Raw genomic sequence first — 18,624 nt, 5'->3', positions numbered from 1 at the left:
AGCGAGAGAAGGAGAGAGAGAGAGGGAGAGAGGGAGGGAGAGAGAGAGAGAGAGAGAGGAGGGAGGAAAAGAGAGAGAGGGAGAGAGGGAGGGAGAGAGAGAGGGAGGGAGGGAGGCTGTTTGCGTGTGTAAGGCTTGCTGGCCCCAGAGGGCCTGTGGTTTATTGTGCGTGCTTATCTGGCGCGTGCCTGCCCCACCCTGTCCCAGAATGCCCAGCGACGGCGGCCAGGATCTCCGGGAACGCCGGAAGGGGGGAGGGGGGATGGGGGTTGGGCTGAGTAGTGGTGGGGGCGGGGGGGGCGCGGGGGCGGGCGCTCGGCCCATCAGCCCGGCCTTGGCTTGATGGCGGTGACACAATACTCTCTCAACACAGGCTCCACAACAACAAGCCGCATTCATGATGCAGGCTTGGCTTTCACTAACTCCCACCCCCCCCCCCAACATCCAGACCCCCACCCCTCCCTCCCTCCCTTCCTTGTGCTTTCAGTCTGAGAAGCCATCTTACCGGATTAGGTGCTCCCGCTTTCTGGCCGGGATGAATGGAAGTATGGAAACATTTCTGACATATTTTTGAGATCAGTGGGGAAAGGGCGGCGGAGGGAGAGGGGGCTGGGGGTAAATAATAATGTTCCGTGTGTTGACGAGTGGCCTCTGTTATACTGGGCGGGGGGTGGGGGGGGGGGGTTATTCTGTAGTTAGTCTGTTAGTCTCCAGTCTAGTCTCTGGTAGTCTCCACTCTAGTCTCTACTCTGGTCTCCACTCTTCCTGTTTTATACATAGACGGTTATTTTATTAATAACCAATTATGCTTTCATTTTCTCTGTGTTATTCAATTTCTTTATAATTATAATTAATAATTTGTTCTGCTAACTGTTCAGAACATTCTTCCGAGACCCAGCAGAAATATTTTTTTTGTTGAGAAAATACAAGTGTCTTGGATGACAAAAACATGCTGCAGTGAAAATAAACATACATTGCTAAATATGTATGCATTAATAGCAATACATATGCTTAAAATAATAGTCATGGCATTAAGTGGAATTTGAGAGACGCAGTCCCACCTGCGTCTGGAGGCGGAGAGATCAGCCACAGTCCATCACATCAGCACTGCCCCAGTCTGCTGGTAATCTCCTTCTGCAACATTAATTATAAACTGGCGATCTGTGCCCCCCAGGGTGTTGTGGGGGTGGGGTGGGGGGGGAGGCATGACTTTCCCAGGACAATTAAAGTTACTTAGTTTTAAAAATGGGGGGTGGTGGCAGAAATGAGGGTGTACCCGCCCGATTGGGATGGCGGAAGAGGGCCGCAGATAGGATTACCCCCCCCCCCCCCTTGGAGGAGTAATTGGAGGACGTGTGGGAAAAATCAGCCCTGTTCTACTACGTCTTCCAGTATGCCCCCACCCCCCCTTTCCCAAATCTCTCCCAGTGGCCACAGTGAGTTAATAGGCCACCGCGTAGCTAAGCCCCTTATGACTGGCCTTTGCTTCCTGCCTGAGACTGCTTGGGGTGGGGGGGTACATTCACACTCTTACGGGGGGGTGGGGGTGGTGGGGTTCATGTTCATTCCGCCGGGTTGCTACGGGCACCTGCCAGGCCTCGTGCCATTCGACCGACCCGAAAGTCTGCCACACCCTGGGCTTGTTTAGTCCAGATTCTGATTTGGTAAATGGACTGCATTTATATAGCGCTTTCATCCAAAGCGCTTTACAATTGATGCCTCTCATTCGCCAGAAGTGTTGGGGGTCAGGTGTCTTGCTCAAGGACACTTCGACACGCCCAGGGTGAGGTATGAACCGGCAACCCTCCGACTGCCAGACAATCGGTCTTACCTCCTGAGCTAGGTCGCCCCCTGATTTGATTCTTAAGTACAGTTAAGGTTCAGATTCGGATTAGTCCACAGCCATGAAATCTACTGTAAAACTGATCAGAGGTCAAATGTCAGTGGCACAATTGTTTTAGTCTACTGTTGGGAAGATAGATGTCAGTCTAAGTTTTACAGCGATATACCAGTTAGCGGACAGGACGCTAACAGCGCAAGGCTATCACCCATTTTCACATTTCTAGGGGACACAGGCCCTCCCCAAAAAATCACAGGGCTTTTCACCACCAGATGATGCCAATGGTCAAAAGTTGTGGTTCTTACTCCAACTAGAATCTGACCAGACCATACAGATTTTGCAGTACAAACATATGTAGGTGGCATATAATTTTTAATTATTTCATAGGCTTAACGGCATTTGGAATTATACTTTCTTCCCATGCATTTTTTGTTCTTCTTGTGTAGTAGTAGTAGTAACATTGTCAGTAAAGTTTAGATAAATAAGAGTAAAAAGATTTAATTTGATTTGATTGGCTATTCGCTTTCCCCCTTGGATATCCCTTGATCTTTGCCCTTTTTAATTCGCATCTGATGGCTGATTGTGATACGAGTGGGGAGAAGACTTCTCATTTTTACCACTTCTCTTATCCAAACTGATGATTCCACTTTGGCAATAACTTCGGCAGATTAGACAAAAAAAAAAAAACAAAAAAAAAAAAAACTGCACCGAGACACCATGGAATCTATAGCGTCCCGCCCAGGATTTGAACCCGTGACCCTGCAATCTGCAGGTCAGGCAGGTTCGGCCCGCCAACCTCCCCACCTCATCGTTCTCGGACGAGGAGGGACGGATCCGTTCCTTGGAAATTGGTTAGTCAAGGCCGGGGGAGAAGGCTAATACGGAACGCGGCCAAATCAGCACACAATCAGGTTAAGAGGTAAAGCAGTCATTAGTAACGGGTGAAGATGAGACGGCCGTGCTTTGGGGAGCGGGATCAGCTGGCGAATGAATGTGCCATTGGTTCCACGGTTTCTGTTTGTAGGCCCATTGATAGCATCTGTGTGTGTGTGTGTGATTGTGCGTGTGTGTGTGTGAGCATGCGTGTGTGAGCGTGTGTGTGTGTGTGTGTGTGCTTGTGAGTGCGTGTGTGTGAGCGTGTGTGTGAGTGTGCGTGTGTGTGTGAGCATGTGTGTGTGTGTGCGTGTGAGCGTGTGTGCTTGTGAGTGTGTGTGTGTGTGCGTGTGTGAGTGTGAGTGTGTGTGTGTGTGTGCTTGTGAGTGTGTGTGTGTGTGAGCATGTGTGTGTGTGAGTGTGCGTATGTGTGAGCGTGTGTGTGTGGGAAAAGCCATGCGTGAAAGCCGCACAGCAATCCCAGCAGTGCGCCACGTCAGCAAAAATATTCAGAAAATTCTGTCAAATTACTTTTTGTTTTGTCTCTAACTTAAAAAAAATACATACACAAAATGTAGCATGTATGTTTACAAAGGCACTCAATGTCTTGTTGTGTACACACGATGCACACACATTGAAATTAACTCAAGACATAAGTCTTGTATGTATATATAAACAAACTCGGTCCTCATTTTAAGATAATTTCCGCTGGGGTTTCCGCTTCAGATTCGGGCCTCCAAAAAAAACGATTTTTGTTTCATCTTCAGAAGATATTTTTTCAGTGGATCGCGAGAGAACGGTCCCCTCTCCACAGCCTTCCGCTGATTGAAGTCCCCCTTTCGAGCTGATGTCAAACACATGGAAGCAGTGCCAACAAAGGCCTTTTCAATTTTCGAAAACTGCGTGGCCAAATATAGCCGTCTTTGCATTAAAGCTCCCGCAAGAAAAAAAAAAAGTTTACAATCTGATTTCAATGTTCCGGCGTCTTCCGTCTGTGGCTGCTCGCTGCGTCCCCACGGCAACACGAGAGAGAGAGCCCGTCCCGTCGCCGAAGAGAACATTTTTCCGCGTAAAAAAAAACCGCGATGTTCTGTCGCGCGTCCGAAAGGTATCGTCCGGCAGGCCGGTCCGGATGAGGGCAGGCAGCACTGCCGCCTCACGTGCGGTTCCAATCCGGCCTGGGGCCTTTCCGTGTTTCTGGAGTTTGCGCGTTCTCCCCGTGTCCACCTGGGTTTCCTTTGGGCGCTCCAGTTTCCTCCCACAGTCCAGAGACGTGCAGGGTTAGGTTAACTAAGATTCTAAACTGCCCGGAGTGTGTGAGTGTCCTGCGATAGATTGGCAGCCTGTCCATGGCCCTGCCCAGGATAAGCGGGTGTAGATAGTGGATAAGCAGGTATAGAAAATGGATGGACGGAAGCTGGAACAGCCTCCAATTTTATCGGTCTGCTTGCATATTGGTATCGGCATTGGAGGGGAAAGGCAAACATGGACACACGGAATACAGGCACGCCCCTTCCGGACTGAATCCGGTAAGAATGAACACGTTCGCATAAATCCGATAAACAATTTTAAATATTAACACGTGAGTCACATGTCTAAGGCCGACCCTGCCAGTCAGTGTTCAGACAGCCAGGGCTATTCCAGCCAGGCCATCGTTTTTAATAGGCCGAGGCAAACACGGTATCAGACAAGCTCTCATTGACACCGCGACTGTTTCTGTTTGAAAAGAGGGCAGGCCCCTTGTTTTCCTTTCGGTCCCGCCCCATTGGACAACAGGCCCTAGATTCGCACGTGATTGGCAGTTTAACTCGGCTAACCCGACCGCGGGAGGCAGTAAAACCGGGCGTGGCGGGCGATCGCCCTGAAAGGAGATCGTCAGGTTATGCAAGGCGAAACCATGAGGGAAATGCGAGTGATGGGGGGGGGGGGGAGAGATCCAGATACGCATGAGAGATCCAGAACATTCCAAAACACCTGCAACAAGGGGCCCTGTAGCCGAGGTGGGCAACATCATTCCCGGATTTTTCATGAAAAGTCCAGAATTGACCCATTGAAATACACCAATTACCATCAATGCTCAGGAGGGCAAATGCGCAAACTTTTCCCAGATAAGAAGCGCCCAACTGCAGAACACAAAAACCGGGGATATCTCTCGGACGTACAAGGGGACGGACTCGGAGGCAGTGAAGTGTCGGCCATCACCGGCACGTCTGTGGCAGACATTTTGGCGTTTACCACTGTGGTTTAATGCAGCCTCTTTATCATAGTAAGAGCTGTGCGTAACCTCAGGGTGAGAAACAAAATGGAGCTTCATCGTTAGAGTGACCCTGAGCCCGAGAGGGAGGTAAACACACACACACACACACACACACACACACACACATACACACGCACACACACACACACATACACACACACACACATACACACACACACACACACACACACACACCACATACACACACACACACACACACACACACACACACACACACACACACATACACACACATACACACACACACACACACACACACACACATACACACACATACACACACACACACACACACACACACACACACATACACACACATACACACACATACACATACACACATACACACACACACACACACACACACACACACACACACACACACACACATACACACATACACACATACACACATACACACATACACACACACACACAGACACTGTTTCACTGTGGGGATCGTTTCCACAACGCGGTGGATTTGGGGGCGATGGCACAGCCGGTGCCCCCTTTTCCAACAGGCCACAGGTCTGCCTTCAGTTCCGATGAAAAGAAAATGAAACCAAACAAAAAGCCCCCCCCCCACACCCCCAAAAAAAAATTCACAGTTCAAGGGAGCTCAGAGTCATAACATGAGAAAATCGACCCCTAAAACACATTTCGCTTCAAAAAAAAAAAAAAAACAAACCCACCATTATGTTTCCCCTGGTTTCTACTCCCTCCTATAATTCCCTATGTGTATGTTCACCAGAGACCGGAACCTTTGCTGGGGGGGGGGGGGGTTAGGGGGGATAGTCAACATCTTTAAACTATAAATACGTGCACACAAGGGGGGGGGGGTGAAAAGACATATGAATCATGTGCAAACACACGAGCATACTCCTCGGAGGATGAAAAGATACGTACGTTGTTGTTGTTGTTCACATTCAGGATTGTTTTTTTTGCTTTAAAATCTATTAGGCAAGCAGCACTTGACCTTTAGTGAAGCTAAAAGAAAATGGCAGCCGTGGCACTTCAAAGAAAAAGGAAGGCGGCGACAAAAAAAAAAAAAAAAAAGGCACAAAAAAAGTGCCGCCCGGCAGCCAGTCGCTAGTTTTGCCATCAGTGTCACTCCGGCTTCCCCACGAGGACAGTTTGATTTCCACCTTTCAAATTAAGCTTTCTGTGCTGATAACAGGCCGGCTAAATTGAAATTGGCAGCTCTACAATCTGCGGATAATAGTCGCCGCGCCGGGAGAGCATGTGAACAGAGCGCCACGAGAAAAAAAAGGGGGGGGGGCGGGGTTGTGGGGGGGGGGGGGGAAGGGAAGGGGGCCAAAAAAAAAACTAATCTTCATAGCCATTTCAAGAAGTAGAAAAAAAGAAACAAGAGGAAAAAAAAAAAAAGGGAGAAGAGGGGGAGAGAGAGAATAATGTACCGGTGATCAGAAGGGGAGGGGGGGGTTGGGGGGGGGGCGGGGGGGAGGAGAGATCTTTAATGTTTCTGGCAGAAAACCAGCGGAGGTCCTAAGGTTATCCTGGCTTTGCAAACTCCCACGGGAAAGGTGCTCCTCTTCCAGAGAGGGGCTAGCATGGGGTGGGGGTTGGGGGGGTGGGGGGGTGCAATCCTAGAGAGCCTGGCCCACGAAGGGCTTAAAGGCCTGTTTGTGCTTCTCTCGGACGTCAGGGGCACGCAATCGCATGCTCCTGCGTCCGCACGGCCTCCACCTGTGGAATCCCAAAATCTGAAACGCTCCAAACGCAGCAGGTGTGTGAGGATATCTGTCTGTGATTCGGTTCCCCAGCTTCTCGGCGTGTGTGTCATGCCTGCTAGCCAGCTCCTCTTCGGGGTCATTCAAAAAACCGAGCGGCAAGACGGGGGCAATTAATTATAGCAGTGTTCCGGCACAGTGCGATTAAAAATGTTGTCTATTTATATCGGCTATAGCTTATAGCTACATGAGCTATTAAGCAATATAAGCAGGTGCAATTCGTGAAAAAATTAAGCGTGCCATATAGAGGCAGTGGTGTGACTGGCCAATGAGCACTAGCTGGCTAACTAGCAATAAGCTAGGTGTTCGTGAACCCCTGGCCAATGAGCAGCTAGCGTGGGTAACCCCTGGCCAATGAGAGGCTAACGTTGGGAGGAATATAGGCAGCCCCTGGCCAATGAGAGGCTAGCTGTACTGGTGATCAAGCTGTGCCAATGACAGCAGCGGGTAACCTGGAATGAAGAGGCTGATTGGGGGTATAGAGCCCTGCCAATCAGGACACTGCTCGTTATAGTTGAATTAAAGCGGAGTTTGGGAGTGATAGGGTGATAGGTGAGGTAAAAAGCTCTCACCATCGGGCAGTTTTCTCTGCAGCATTGACATTGCTTGCATTTCTTGCTGGACACAGGAAAGTCCCAGAAGCCCTGAATGCTTCAACCTGAAAGCTCATACAAAGCATTGACATTAACCTTTCCCCGCACACAAAAGCTCCAGAACCCAAGGCTGAACCACAACACATCAATATCCACCGCCATCACACCACCACCCGACCAGTCAAAAACCGAGAGGCTACACTACTCCCACAGTATCAATCACCGATTTCAGCAAGCTGCAAAGATGAAAAGGTCCACATGCTTGTGCTCAAGTGCCAATGTTTTTTGTTTTTATTTTTTACCATAGCCATCCCTTTGTTTTGCACATTTCTCAGATGGGCATTGATTTTATCATAGCTTGGCTTTGCTCTATCTCTAGTGCCGGTTCTTTGAGCGAGGTACTTAACCGGCATTGCTTCAGTATATATATCCAGCTGTATATAAATGGATGCAATGTAAATGCTATGTAAAAAAAAAGTTGTGTAAGTTGCTCTGGATAAGAGCGTCTGCTAAATGCCTGTAATGTAATGTTTCTGCCAGATTTCGGCACCCAGTTTGCAGCAATATTCTCAAATCACTCCAGGTCTTTTCTCATTTAGCTTCAAGGGCCCCATTTCTATGAGCCCATTTTTATTTTTCCTTCCTGTCAGTGAAGATGACATCAGTGGCATTTTAATAAATAGTTTGAGGTAGGCCTGCCTTTTTTTTTTCAGTTACTACTTCACAATAGCTTTGTTGTGTGTGTGTGAGAATGTGTCTTTAAAAGCTATCCAGATAGCTGCAATTAATTATGACATGTTTTTCCTGCGTCAAAATGAAAAATTATGGAAAAAATGAAAGAGAAGAACGGGCGGGGCAGTCATTCCTGGGCGGCGTTTGTACCCGCTGTTTGTGTACATAAGAAGCGGTGTCAATTAGAGATAATGATTACAGGTATCGCATTACCAGATAAACGAGGCCCGTGTCTTCACAGCTCGCCTCTTATCTCTTCATCACTAACGGACCCTACCGGGGGAAGCAGCCGATCAGATTGGAACCCGCAACCTAAGTGCGCCGTTTTTATGGACCGAATCTCCAGGGCCGCTGCCACACGCGCGCGCTGAGGAAGACTCCGACGGTCCGATCCCTCCTGACCTCGCACGCGTGAACGATCGACCTCGTTTTTAACAAACCAAAAAAAAAAAAAAAAACAAAGATCACGATGAACCTACTCGCTCATCGTTTAAAACGTGGAGGGAGGGGGACAGTGGGGTTCGGGTTCGGGTTCCTCTGTGTGAGGCCGGTGGTGCTCAGCGGCGGTGCTCAGCGGCGGTTCCGCTGTGTGTGACTCAGCACTCTCTCCGGCTTCTCTGCCTCTGAGCTCGCCATCCTGCCCGCGCATCCCCCCACCCCCCCCGACTCTGCATACTGCACCCCCGGCTCCGCCGGCGCACCCCCGCTCTGCACCTCCCGCCCCCCCCAGACTCCGCACACTGCACCCCCGGCTCCGCCGGCGCACCCCCGCTCTGCGCCCCCCCCAGACTCCGCACACTGCACCCCCGCTCTGCGCCTCGCTGTCTGGTTGTGATGCTTCACCTTCGCGGCGGGAAGGCTTGGGGGGGGTCTGCTGCTGTGGAGGAGGAGGAGGACATCTGGAGCTTGTCCAAGGGGAGTGCCCTGTTCTCTCTCTCTCTCTTCCTCACTCCGCTCCCCTGTTCTCTCTCTCTCTCTCTCTCGCTCTCTCTTCCTTTCTCCTCTCCGCTCCACTGTTCTCTTTCTCTCTCTCTCTATCTGTTGTGTTCCCTCCTTTGATTGCCACCCGCTCTTCTCTCGCCCCTCAGCCTGATCAGAGATGGTACCAGAGGGCTGTATGCAAACACACCGCCTTTGGTATACAGACTCCCACACACACACACACACACACACACACACACACAGACAGTCATACACACACTCTCAAGCACTCATACACACACACGCACTCGCACACACACGTACACATACAGACACTCATACACAAACACACACACACGTACACACACAGACACTCATACACACACACACACGCACTTGCACACAAACACACACACACGTACACACACAGACACTCATACACAGACACAAACAAACACACACTCACACACACACACACACACACACACACATGCTCCCACATTCGCACTCATTTACCCTCCATCATGTTACAAATACCACTGGCCAGTTTCCATTTTTATTTTTTGCCAAAAATGTAGCCCAAATCATCCAAATACTCTATAAGCCACTTCATGAGCAGTTCGGGGGGGGGAAGAATTTTGGCAATGAAAAGCATTATGTATGGAAGCTATTTCAATTTGCAGATTTTGTTCGGTAGTAGGTCACTGCAAATGCCCTGATGCTCCACATCTCTTTAGATAACAGCAACTGTCTCCTATAGCTTTTTGTATTTGGTCTTCTCGTGTGACTAACGTGTTTGAGTTTGACTGTGCAGCGTTTTAAAGCTTGTTTGTTTTAGCGATATAAGGTTCTGTCCCATCCTTGATTAAAAGCTTTTTTTTTTTTTCCTAAAGATCCCAGACGCCGTCCTCCATACAGTCCCCCCGTTTGGACGACCGCCAGTCCAGCTTGGCACCGGTGCGCAGAAACTGGTTAGGTATTAAAACGCGTTCCCGGGCGTGATTGCGGGTTTAAATTGGTTTGGGATCGCGCTATCGCACACTTTCTCACGCACTTTATCCCCGCGTGATTGCATTATTGCCGTGTGTGTGAGTCAGGCCACCGGCGGACTTCAATAACGACCTGACCATGAAACGGGGATCTAGATACCGTCGCGATAAGCGATAAGCGCTTACCTGTCGGTAGCGAAGGAGCCCGCGACGTCGAGCCGTTAAGCTGCAATTCGTTCAGGTCTCCCCCGTGGTCACTGACCGCCACGTTCTCAACTTCGTAATCATGGGGGGCGGGGGGGAGGGAGGGAGGGGGTAGGGTGTATAAGTTGGGATGGGCCCAGACTGGCAGGGGCTGTCAAAAATATTAGAACATAGGATTTTCTGGGGTGGCGGGGCCCAGTGGGGCTGAACCTCCCTGGTGGCAGCCGTGCTCATAACCTAAAATTGTTTGAGCGGTACATTCTGGCAGCGATTGAACCAGTCTACCCTCTTTCCATTCCCGCAGCTTTTTACAAAATGACATCGCCAAAATTTCCCGAAACAGAAAAATATTCACAATCGATTAGAATAGCGCACGTGTCATTTTTTGGGGTAAGTTTTGAACCGGGCACCGGATCAGGTCAGTCTGGAAGTAGCTTTGCATTTTGACGCATCGTTAAAAAACATTCTAATCAATTTGTGAAACTTGAATTTCTGAAAACTCTTACACCAGAGCCACATTATTATAGCTAATGAATTCAAGTGTTCAGATTTAACCGGGAAATGTTTTGGATATTGGCCTTCATTACACTGTAATGGGTTTTCCCATACCTGAAATCAAGTAACCTGACATAGGTGCGAAAGTGTTAAAAATCCCTTTGGTTGCCTGTTCTGCCATAAAGGGTGGCAGTGTAGCATAATGGGTAAGGAGTTGGGCTTGTAACCTGAAGGTCACAGGTTTGACTCCCGGGTAGGACACTGCTGTTATATCCTTGAGCAAGGTGCTTAACCTGCACTGCTTCAGTATATATCCAGCTGTATAAATGGATGCAATGTAAATGCTATGTAAAAAAAAAATTGTGAGTCGCCCTGGATAAGAGCGTCTGCTAAATGCCTGTAATGCAATGTAACATAGATGGAGACTGTCTGAATGCTGGGCTCCAGGCAGTTAGAGGTGGAACTGTGCCAAAGTCCTAGACACACTGGCAGCCAACAGCACAGTCATGCCAGTTAGCGTATCTATCAGAAAAGAGTCCTTTATCTTGTTATCAATACTGTTAAATGTTTGTTGGCATGTGTCAGGCACAGTGTTATAAAGAGCTATAAATTCTTTCCACTCTACAGCTGTTAGTACTGCATCCATTTAGTAGGTCCATACATCCTTGTCAGCTAATAATTTTTTTTTTTTTTAATTTGTTAATAAAAAATGTTGTACTGTTATTCTGTTTGTCTGTGATCAATTAATATCTCAGTTTGAGCAGGCAATCGCCTGTACAAACATATCCACACGGTCAGGCAAAGCGGAAAGGGGCGAAGCCTTTCGAAAATCCGCCTATCAAATTCCTGATCTGAGCACAGCGAGCGCAGCGTCTCCCAGCTGCCGCCTGCAATCCGGCAGGAGCAGCGCCTTCCCCCGGTCGCTTGCCCGCCACGTGTCGCGCGGTGCGGAACAGCTGGAGATCTCCCAGCGTTGCGCAGGGGAGCCAGTGCTGCCGCGCGAGCCACACAAGGTAACAAGGGCAAACGCCTCCCACGTGCTTATGGCTGCAACGTCTGTTGATATAGGAAACTCTTCATCCACCAAAACTAACAAAGCACGCCTTCAGGAAATGGCATTAGTGCAGGTAAAAGGTTGTTTTTGCCGTCAGATTCTAACGTTTACGCAGTTCCGCATACATGGCTATTGTAAATTGCTGGTGATATTGCCTATGTGTAAAGTAGCATATTTCCCATCTAAATAAAATCAAACTCCTTTATTTAGGCTAATTAATACCCAGTCTTTGAGCTGGGACATTCACATAATTTGTCTCAATTGTTGCTTACATTGATTAATTTGCTTAAACTGTGTCCAGACAATCATTCACATTAATGAGGTATTTCCATATTATTTAAATAATTTACGAAACTTTAATGGGTATGTTTTAAATGAATGTGCATGGATTACCAGTGTAGGCTGATCTGTTACAAACAGAAATACGAAAACGAAATATTGAAATATTGGAGTTTCATAGGTTGTTATATCTACAATAAATGCCCATTGATGTTACGCTGATAATGTTGTGAATTGTGACATGACTGACGAGCGCCACCCTTTCCTTCCATCGAGTAGTGCAGCGCTCTTGCTCGCGCCTCGTGCTTCTTTCAGAAATAACTGCACTGACTCACATTCCAATAAGCCCGATCCTGCTCACGGTGGGCGTGGTTTTCCCAGGCTTTAACACAGCAGCTGCTATTTACCTTCCCTCTAATGTAAACCACCACCGCCACCCCCAGCCCGGCCGCCAAACCTCAACCACAGCGGCAATAAAACATCCTGGCACGTGCTCCACATTCACAATAGCGATCGCATGCCGACAGATGTCAAACTGCCAGGCTTGCGCCGCGCAGCGCAGCGCTTTAAAGACACAGCGCAGTCACTGCCGAGTCGAGTGCCAGCAATTAAGGCTGCGCCCGTAAAGTCGGCGGTTAACTTTTTTGAATCTTGTTGTTAATGGCGATGATGTAGCCTAATTAGATGCTGTCCCTGAAATTAACATTTTACAAACATTTTAATTGTGTTCAGCTTCCTAACAAGTATTCTAATTTACAGCTAGCCACAACACAATTCACAATTCACTGCACACATTTCCCTCCTGCAACTGTAGGCTACAGTTATTGCAATTATTCTATTTCAATCCTTACCTTTTCTCAGTATTAATAGGCTGATATCAATGTTCTATGTATTCCTTAATACATTAAACTTGAGCATTTGCGATTGGAACAAGACACATTAAAATTCGCAAGCATCTGGTAAACTGACCTCCCTATTTAGGACACATCCTAAGTATTTATTCTATATTTTTTTCAAGATCTCAGTACCTTAACATGCAAATGAGCCAATTATGCTGTGCGTAATTAATAGTGTAATTTGCCAATGTGCAGTTTATAGATTGTAATGATAGGGGCTTGATTATTTCCACACACCCTTGACATTGGGTCATTTTAGAAAAGATTAGAAAACAGCCATTTAACTGCAAGACGAAATCCTGCCACTTTTCTCTGGCAGTAGAACCTAAAGTGTTAACGCGCAAACGAAATGATTGATGGCGGAGGCCCGCTTGTGCCCCGAGACCGGCAGTGCGCCATTGGCCGCGCGCTCAAACACCAAACAGCCAATGGAGGCGCGCCGACCACGAGCCATCCTCCCCTCGGGCCGCGTGTCTCTCGCGCTGATTGGTAGAAAGTTACTGTGGGAAAGAAAGTTTGGGAAGTTTCACACGAGCCGTTCGCGTGCAGTCTCAGATATAAATAAGACTCGCAAGAAGTGCGATAAGGCACTCTCGACGTTGACAGGCTAACTGTAAACTCAGAGCTGGTTACACCGTTCTCGCTCCGCTCCATCGGGGACACAGTTTTCCATTCATAAAGGTGTACTACTGCAAAGCACTGCGTTTTCCCTCCCGAACATCTCAAAGGAAAGGGCTCCATTTCTCAAAAAAACTGGGGATTTTCACGTTTTCTCGAGGACTTTTCTCGCGGTGAAGCGGTTGCATTTTGTTAAATAAGGCTACAGTCGTCTTGAGGGATTCCACAGATTCGCTGTTGCTGAGCGCGTGGGATAATTTTCCATATGAAGATGCCCGCGGACACGATGGAGAAATCGTCCTCCTCACCGGTCGCCGCCACTCCGGCGAGCATCAACACAACACCGGACAAACCCAAGACGGCCTCGGAACACAGAAAGGTACGCGGTCTTGTCTTTGCCATTAGACATCATGACAGTCTCACATAGCGATGACACAGCTGCAGAACCCGTGTACTGCAGGTCGTAACATCTCTCATTTTGCTTCTTTTTTTGTTTTTGTCTTTTTAGTCATCTAAACCGATTATGGAGAAAAGGAGAAGAGCACGAATCAACGAAAGTCTGGGCCATCTGAAAACGCTAATCTTGGACGCGCTCAAAAAGGATGTAAGTAACACGACAGGTTTATGTTATAAGTAGTTAATATAAACATCGCCATTTACAAGCTCCAATTCATAAGCAGTCCTGGTCTAGCATGCGCAAATACTAGCAGTTTTGCTTTGAGCGTTGTTTTAAATGAGGCGACAGAATTCTGTTTACTGTATTGCTATGATTTAATGGACACTAAGCAAATTAAATCGTATTCACACAGAGCTCCAGGCACTCAAAGTTGGAAAAAGCGGACATCCTTGAAATGACAGTGAAACACCTCAGAAACCTACAGAGAGCGCAGATGACTGGTGAGTTTATGAACTTTGATCTTTGCAATGTGCCTGCTTCTGTGTTGCTCATGCCTGCTTACAAGCTCCGTGTGTCTGTTTTTTATGTGCTTTTAAAGTTGTACTATGGCTTCTAGTCTGGTCTGTTTGTTGTTTATGTGTTAACATCAGCCTGCCCAGGGACAACAGATGGAAATTAGCGATCTAGCTAAATCTGGCACGTTTACATCACATAATAGTGATGTTGATCAATGTTTATTGTCCCTGTCAAATAAATAAATAAATGAATAAAAATAAATAAATACACCTTTCAACATGTCATTGCTGCTATATCCAAATTTCCGTCTGCGGTCACGATGGCATTCGGCTGCGCTTTTACCGACTTGGCTTCCGGGCGCATGGTCTTATCATTATTTATATACACGTTTTTAAGGGGTGTTCCAGGAGGAAGTTGCAAAACATTATTGAGTCATTTATTTACCCGTTTATTCCAACTTTTTTTTTTTTTTATCGTGCCCGAGTCATGAAATTGTGTTACACGTTTTATTTACTGGACAGTATCTCGGTTCAGTGTGTCCATTTAAGGACCTGAGGAACTGACCGTGCTCACGACGTTTTCGTTTGCCTCCCGACAGCTGCTCTGAACTCGGACCCCACCGTTCTAGGGAAATACAGAGCGGGATTCAGCGAATGTATGAACGAAGTCACCCGTTTCCTGTCCACGTGCGAAGGGGTCAACACCGAGGTCAGGACTCGACTTCTCGGTCACCTCGCCAGCTGCATGACGCAGATCAACGCCCTGAACTACCCATCAGCCCAGCACCAAATACCCGCCGGCGCTCCTCATCCCGCGTTCGGTCAACCCATGGTTCAGATCCCCGGCGCATCGCCGCAAGGCAACGTGCTACCGCTGAACGGGATTCCCTGCAAGAACGGCTCTTCCGGCAGTCTGCCGTCCGAGGGAACGAAAGTGTACGGTGGCTTCCAGCTCGTGCCGGCCACTGATGGACAATTCGCTTTTTTGATTCCGAACACTGCATTTGCAACCAATGGACCAGTTATACCAGTATACGCCAACAACGTCAGCACGCCGGTTCCAGTGGCGGTTTCCCCTGGTGCACCCTCAGTCACCGCGGACTCCGTATGGAGACCTTGGTAGAGGGTTATTTTAAAGACTTTGAAAAAAAGACATAGATTATTCTTGAAATGTTACGAGATTCTGTTCGGAAAGTTTTTTTTTTGTATGAAAATGTATGAAAGAGAAGATTCTGCACTATATTTGTATATATGAGGGAAAAGTTCATATTGAAACGAGAATCGTATTGTCAAGTGAATGAAGTGCGTTTTTTTATATTCGCGGTATCTTTTTACTGTGTGATGCCAAAGAAATGTTGAATGCTCTTAAAAATTTCTTCATTTTGGAAGACAAATAAATTTCTAAAGATATCCAGAACATCACGCTGTCTCCATGTTTACAGTTTGCTCAGATAAAACTACGCTTGACCGACGGAAACTGACGTTTAATTTCTTGATTTTTTTTTAGCCAAAGTCGTGAAATTTATTACCATATTTCAATGAAACAGAAACGGTGAAATATAACCACAAGCGTAATATTAATGTGCAATTAATAATGTGCTGTCCATTCGAATACAAAGTAATGTCCTAATGGTGTGCGTAAAAACTATTCCATCGAGTTTTTCCAAGCAGGATATATAGCTAGCCTACACACCGCATTATGCCGCATTATTTGCTAATCATGAGTCGTTAAAGCACACAGTCTAAACAAGCAAACCTATGTTGTTAAGACTCGTGCGTGAGTCTTCTTACAAAGATCTTTAGGAAAAGTAAACTGACGAGCGAGGAAAGAACGTGTTCTATCTGTTGAACTGAATCCGTCTAAAATATTGTTAACAAATTGATAATGGTCATATCTCATAAAACACTAGCAAATGTGTTAGGCTACCCGGTAATAATCAATAATTGAAAATCTATTCAAGTCCATAGCGCTCTCTCTCTCTGTCTCTCTCTCGCACACACACACAGCGCGGGAGGGGAACGAAAACCAGCACCTATCTAGTTGAATAATCGCGTGCCAAACGCTGCCTGGATAAGTCCTCCTCGGTTCTCATTTCAGTGCACGCGGAAACGGACTCAACCTTAATACATTACAAGAGAACACGGTATGTACACAAACACTTCCAGGATCCTACAGAGCAGGATCTACTCGTCCCTCTAAAGCCTTTTGGATTTGGTCACGGGCCAACCAGGTGTTTCACCAAATCCAGGTGATTTCAGAAATACAAAAACATACGCTGGGGGAAACGAGACCAGACAGGACTGTGATGCTCCTGGAAAAAGGTTCAAACTATTTTAAACAAGATTCACGTAGCGTGTTGTAGCCTACATTCTAGTCTTATCCTGTAGCGATTTGAATGATAAATAAGGACTCAAGCCAATTAATAAGTGCCCTCCTAACCATATTCAAAGTTCAGTATAAATTAACAGATTTCTCCCCTCTCTCCCCTTTGTAATATCTGTTCTGAAAACGATGCGTAAAACACCCCCTAATGTCCGTTTAACAACGAATAAACATGCCTACGATCAGCTTCAGTTTCATAAATGCCGATACGCGCCACATAGTCGCACTCTGTGCCTCGTGCTGATTTGGAACGAGTGATATCATTCTTCGACCACTGGCGCCATCTAGCAAGAGAAGAGTTTACTGCCCCGGTCTCGACCCAACAATGGCGATCGATGAGCTTTGCAAACGAAAAAAACGTGTCACAGTGCAAGCAAGCCAACGCTCTCGGTAATAAACTTTAAAAAAATAATAATTCGCCTCTCATTTCTCTCCGTTTGTGAGACATACAGACTGACCTTTGCCTGTGTGTACAAGAGAACGACAGACGCGAGTCCCGACTCTGCATCCAAACTACTCTTTGTCAAACTGTCAACGGCTGTTCTGTGATGACTGGCAGAACATTGTTACTCTTATATCTGCAATCTCCCCGCAGTCTATGGCTGAAGAGCAATTACAAGCTAAAATTACGGAATCATTAGAGATTGTTACCGTTTTCTTTGAGGTTCGTTTGTGTGCGCTTGGGAAGAGTAAAGAGCGGGACAGTCGTCTTTCATCGTGCGCGAGCTGCTCTGTGCTACCCTTTAATGCGTTATTGTTTGGGGGCCTAATAGAGAGGTAGGTAATACCCCAAATAATACCCCTGCTGCTAGGTTGAGAAGATGAGTGACACTAGCTACCTACACAGCACCAGGCAGGACCGGGGTCCCTGAGATTCTGTTGTTAACGAGTTCTTACTTGGGTTGACTGAAGGCTGTTGGTGCAGTTTGTTACGGTTTGTGTGTGGCAGCACGCGCATATTTCGCTGCTTTCTGATAGGGCAGCGTTAACGCTGCGGGTCAGAAGGGCTCAGAATGAGCAGCACTATGGCCCCTCTGCTCTCAAGTTTGGTTGGAGTGCACAAAAAAAAAAATTTCTTGACAGCTGAATGCCAGAGAGTGACAACAGCTTCCCAGTGTGTGCGTTAAAATGCGGCGATCCCCTCCCTGTTTGCAATCTCCCCCCTATTTTATAAGTGCGGCAGGTTCCCATGCCACTCCAGTGTGGCCAGTTTACTGGGAAGGGGCGGGGCGGGGCGGGGATTTGCAGGTGTTTGCAATTACTAATGCGCTAAGAGGCACAGTGCGCGGAGCGGACGGGAGAGATCGCTCCGAATTTCCATCACACCTTTAAACAGGGGGGGCTGCAGCGGAGCGATTGGAACCATACGAGAGCCGCCGTTTCCACGGGGACGAACATGTTTACAAGCTGTGGAGGCCTACAGAGCCTGGGTGGTGGTGGTGGTGGTGGTGTGGAGGTGGTGTGGAGGGGGGGGCGGCATACAGCACTGAACAGCCCCCCCCCCCCAGTACAAGGCCAAAGACTGCCTGGCCTGGTTAGCACGCGACGCTCACAGCATGTGGTTGGCTGTTACGTTGCGGGGGGTACTGCTGTCGATATCGTCGTGGCAACGTACAGTCCCCCCCAGTACAAGGCCAAAGACTGCCTGGCCTGGTTAGCACGCGACGTTCACAGCAGCATGCGGTTGGCTGTTACGTTGCCAGGGGTACTGCTGTCGACGATATCGTCGCGGCAACGTGGCGGCGCAATAAATCCCACCCCCTGGCGCGGTAAGTGGAAAAGACCCGGAATTACGCGCCCGAGCCG

The 18,624-nt window shown here is 47.8% G+C and overlaps 1 protein-coding gene across 1 annotated transcript; it reads left to right on the top strand.

Annotated features, from left to right (window-relative positions):
• Window positions 1–13,438: 13,438 nt before the first annotated feature.
• On the top strand, window positions 13,439–15,857 carry LOC135252302 (transcription factor HES-1-B-like). The gene is made up of 4 exons (XM_064330224.1): window positions 13,439–13,902; window positions 14,032–14,127; window positions 14,333–14,420; window positions 15,035–15,857. Exons 1-4 carry the CDS (start codon window positions 13,789–13,791, stop codon window positions 15,556–15,558), a joined length of 822 nt encoding a protein of 273 aa, XP_064186294.1. The 5' UTR covers window positions 13,439–13,788; the 3' UTR covers window positions 15,559–15,857.
• Window positions 15,858–18,624: the final 2,767 nt, after the last annotated feature.

Source organism: Anguilla rostrata, chromosome 4, assembly GCF_018555375.3.
Source record: "Anguilla rostrata isolate EN2019 chromosome 4, ASM1855537v3, whole genome shotgun sequence".
Classification (NCBI taxonomy): domain Eukaryota; kingdom Metazoa; phylum Chordata; class Actinopteri; order Anguilliformes; family Anguillidae; genus Anguilla; species Anguilla rostrata.
This window is presented reverse-complemented; position numbering and strand designations above follow the sequence as displayed.

Coding starts and splice junctions, on each gene's coding strand:
- LOC135252302 (XM_064330224.1), top strand. CDS start 13,789: ATGAAGATGCCCGCGGACACGATGGAGAAATCGTCCTCCTCACCGGTC. Junction 13,903..14,031: donor CGGCCTCGGAACACAGAAAG/GTACGCGGTCTT, acceptor TTGTCTTTTTAG/TCATCTAAACCGATTATGGA. Junction 14,128..14,332: donor TGGACGCGCTCAAAAAGGAT/GTAAGTAACACG, acceptor GTATTCACACAG/AGCTCCAGGCACTCAAAGTT.